This window comes from Branchiostoma floridae, unplaced genomic scaffold (assembly GCF_000003815.2).
Source record: "Branchiostoma floridae strain S238N-H82 unplaced genomic scaffold, Bfl_VNyyK Sc7u5tJ_1512, whole genome shotgun sequence".
NCBI lineage: Eukaryota > Metazoa > Chordata > Leptocardii > Amphioxiformes > Branchiostomatidae > Branchiostoma > Branchiostoma floridae.
This window is the reverse complement of record NW_023365736.1, coordinates 55844-60342: the sequence shown is the minus strand read 5'-3', so window position 1 is coordinate 60342 and position 4499 is coordinate 55844. Positions and strand designations below refer to the sequence as shown.

Below are 4499 nucleotides of genomic sequence, written 5' to 3'. Positions count from 1 at the left end.
TGCAGTAATTACTTTAGAGACATTCGTTTTTTTGCAAATCAGAAGGTAAGTGGCGAGAAAAAAGTGGTGTGAATTGTGATCAGACATGTGTGGGTCAAGTTTCCCTATGCCGTAAATTAACAAAAGACATGTCAAAATGTTTGATACTGATTCTCGTCCTATTACAAGCAAAAAGAATTGGTTGTCTGCCTTCCAGGAGTGAAAATTTACCCGCACAGTCAGGTCAGGTCAATTGTCCACGTTTTTTTCCTTCTCCCTTACCTAACATTACTGGGTGTCGCCTGCAAAGTAATGATCACAATAATTTGAATTTTGGTACATATTTATATAAGACTTTATACTTGACATCCATTCTTCGAAATCTAAGCTGTGCTTATTATTTCTCGGTAAAACCGATGACTTATTGATTATCCCACGTACACGTATAAAGTCTTATATAAATGTGCACCAAAATTAAAATTATTGTGATCATTACCTTGTAGGCGACACCCAGTAACGTTAGGTAAGGGATAACGAAAAAAAAGTGGACAATTGAGCTGCGACCTGAAGTGTAAGGGTCAAATTGTTTGATCACACGTCACCCTTCTTTTTCTCGCCACTTACATTCTAATTTAGAAAAAAAACGAATGCCGGGAAAGGAATGACTCCAATGATTTGTAATTTTTAGGATATTAATAAAAGGCTTCATACTATGAAGTTGTGCCTCAAAATCTGAGTTGCGCTTGTCATTTCTGGACGAGACCGAGGAATTATTGATCACCCATCGTATCTTACTCTAAAAGAATGAGCAGATTGCTTTAAGGTAGGAAATCAAAATATTGGCAACAGTTATGGTAGTTTGGGTCTAATTAAGAGCTTTCTTTGAATCTGAGTTTGTTTTATAAATTATCTATAGACATCAATAAGTGCAAATATTATTGAATAAATAATAATACACATCCGGAACAAAACTCTTATCCATATACGCATTTATTTTATTGTCAAGTAAAAATAAAGCTTCATAGATAGATTAACCCCCAAACCACCATATGAGATCAAAACTGACCCCAGGCGCATATTAATATGTCCTGTTATGGCATTTCTAGTTGAAAGCAAATTTCCTCCCATGGGTTTGTTAAATCAAATACAGGCTAACTTCAAAGGAATTCACTCCTAAAAAGGAAAATTAAAGTTGCCAGCTTGGCCGAAGGCAATAGTCAGCTCATGAGGTACTGACTGACACACTCAATCTTGGAATCATGATTAAACGAGCACAGCCTTGATTAATTTGTTACAATTATGTGTTTGCTTATACCGCAAATGTCTCCACTTTTTCATATCAACGATTGTTGATCAATTACTCTGTACAAAAGCGCCATCTAGCGATGTGTAATTGTTTCTCTCCTAGGGAAACTCTTTCTAAATGTCCACGAGCCAGTGACGAAATCCAATTCTAAGGAAGAAAGAAACGAATGAATGAATGATTACGTGAATGGATGAAAACTTGAGACAATGAATGGATCAATGATCTTTTTTAATTCGACACAGTCGGTCCAGCCGTCCACAAAGATCAATCACAAATCTCCAATATGCAGCAAAGAACTACATTTCATTATTTTTTTTTTCGTTGCTCTTGTGTACTCCCTCTAAAGTATTTTAGGGTAGCGAGTATAAGGAGCCCCCGAAGAATACGGATGGTACCCTGGCTATACTCCCTCGTTCCCTCGTGCTTCAGTAAGGAGTCGACCAGTTCCCTGGCCTTGTGGTGGGGTAGCTCTTCGTATTGTTTGTCCACCGTGTACCACATGGCGAGGATACACCGCCCACAAATTCCCAATATTCATAAAAGAACAACAGTTTATCATTCATTGTCTCGTTATTTTCATGTCCCTCAGACTTCAGTAAATAGTCGACCAGTTCCCAGGCCTCGTGGTGAGAAAGTCATCGTATTGTTTTTCCATCGTGTACCACATGGTGAGGACACACCGCCCACAAATTCTAAATATTCATAAAAGAACTACAGTTCGTCATTCATTGTTTCGTTGCTCTCGTGTCCTTCAAACTTCAGTAAGGAGTCGACTAGTTCCCTAGCCTCGTGGTGGGGCAGCTCTTCGAATTGTTTGTCCACCATGTACCACATGGCAAGGACACAGCGCCCACAAATTCCAAATATTCATAAAAGAACTACAGTTCATCAGTCATTGTTTCGTTGTTCTCGTATCCCTCAGACTTCAGTAAGGAGTCGACCAGTTCCCTAGCCTTGTGTTGGGGAAGCTCTTTGTATTTTTGTCTACCTTGTACCACGTGGCGAGGACACACTGCCCACAAATTCCAAATATTCATAAAAGAACTACAGTTCATCAGTCATTGTTTCGTTGTTCTCGTGTCCCTCGTGATTCAGTAAGGATTCGACCAGTTGCCTTGCCTCGTGGTGGGATAGCTCCTCGTATCGTTCGTCCAGCGTGTACCAAAGGCTAGCACACACCGCCTGCCCTGCAACACGGCCTTCACACCGTGAGGGTTCTCTTGGCCGGAGGAAAACGCTACTAGTCTGCCGCACTTGGGCTGCACAGTCAGCTGGATAGGTAAGAAAGGAAAGAATTCATGTCCTTTATACGTTACACCTCTTTACCATTGGGATCGCATTGTAAAGACCGAATGTGTTACGATTATTACTACATCTGTAAGCAGCGACACATATCCATATCTACAGACAGCCAGTGCGATATGAACCAGTCAGAATTGCCCTTAGCAAGGTGAAATATCATCACCGAAACGTCCATGGAAATAAAGCAAAAGTCATTTGATTAAATTCATGCCATATTCTTGTTCTTAAATCTGGAGCACAACACCCAAGGCGTGCAAAGTATGCACATATTTATTAAGACATACGTACATTTCTGTGGTGAATGTAAAGTATATGAACTAGCAATTGTTTTTTTTTGTCTTTTGACAAGCACTTCTTTATTGTACTACATTTCCAGTGTCTGTAAAAAGTACAATTTTCCCGTGTATTGGCTAACTAACTGTAGTGTTCTGTTATTCGTGTATAGATTACCTGCGCAGTATGATTTCCTCTGTACGCAAAGAAGAACTGTCCTCCTGTAAAGTCGTCATTCAGAAACATGATAGCACTGAAAATTGAACACATGCACAAGTCATTCATAATCATGTATCAGGCATGTTTTATCAGGTGTGGCTGGGTCCTATGAAGAAAATCACACAAAAACATCTGATTTTCGGTGGCCATAATTTTGTGTTGAATCATGATGTCGACATTTTTGTAATCCTCTTAGCAGGTTCTACTAGTCTGCAAAGTTTCATTAAAAAATATCTATGTTTGATTGTTTGACACCCCCCCCCCCCCACGAATCATTTAGACCGTAATAAGTTTGAAGGATGATAGGCGTTAGGAGGCTACCATAGCAGAATGGCTATCACATCCAATTATATTCCACAGGCATTCTACTATTAAAAATCACAAGGAGAATTTACCACCCCGGAGGCACCGATTTTTCCTCTGGACCATGTACTATATGAAGAATAGGTATACAAATCACATGCGTAGATCGAAATAAAAGAATAGAAACAAACCTGTAGTGTCTTTGGTTTAACTCAGTCTGGTACCTACAAGACCAGTCCAGATAGTTGAGCTCACATTTGTCTACATGTACGTTGTGGCTAGGTTCCGTGCGAAGTGTTTCTCCTGCAAAAAGTGCCAACATACAATATACTTTATATACAACAGAACTAGAAAATGAGGCTGTGTGATTGGTTTGTTTAGTTCAGATGACTAAAATAGACAGCTGTGTAGTTGGGCTAGCTAGACGATGAAGGTAAGACATTCATGTAATGAGATACTCCAAATAGCAACTGGATATGGTTTTGGAAACAGTCAGACGTTTTAAGTAGTATCTACTACATTTCGTCAGTGAGTACTCAAGCAACAGGAGCGATTTGATTCATTTGCATTAACCTTGGCGCGAATGCATGTAAGTTCGCGAGGATTTAATTTCGCGGTAGCGAAAAATGTTCGCTGTAGTCTTTTCGATGCAGCTGTAATTGAAACATGTTCGCGGTGAAGCTGTCACTCGTAAAACCGCGAACATGAAACCACCGAAAATATTTCTGCAGGTTATCTTATATTTGTCTCCACACATTTTCTACATTAAAATCCATAATTATGGTATAAAACCTGCTCTGCAACGGATCTGCTCAGTGTCAACGGCGAAAGGTAGTAGATACTACTTGAAACGTCTAACCGTTTCCAACGTCATATACAGTTGCTTGAGTAGCTGCTATTTGGTGAAAATAGTACTAGTAAGTTTATGCTGACATACCAGTTACTGCCGTCCTGCAGACAAGATGCGTGTACCCAAAGAACAACTCCTGCTTCAGGCCGAAGTAGTCGTGCACGAATCGACGTGCCCTTCCATCAGTGTGAAGAGCTTCTCAACATGGCCAACAGAAACTACACCTTGCTTAGCTAGCTGGAAACACACATAGTGTAAATCATTAAC

At 39.9% G+C, this 4499-nt stretch overlaps 1 protein-coding gene across 1 annotated transcript; it reads right to left on the bottom strand.

The window, feature by feature from the left end:
- Positions 1-1698: 1698 nt before the first annotated feature.
- LOC118407971 (prolyl 3-hydroxylase 3-like) lies at positions 1699-3782 on the bottom strand. The gene is made up of 3 exons (XM_035808574.1): positions 3574-3782; positions 3038-3113; positions 1699-2556 (listed from the first exon to the last, which is right to left on the bottom strand). Exons 1-3 carry the CDS (start codon positions 3702-3704, stop codon positions 2377-2379), a joined length of 387 nt encoding a protein of 128 aa, XP_035664467.1. The 5' UTR covers positions 3705-3782; the 3' UTR covers positions 1699-2376.
- Between the last annotated feature and the right edge of the window lie 717 nt (positions 3783-4499).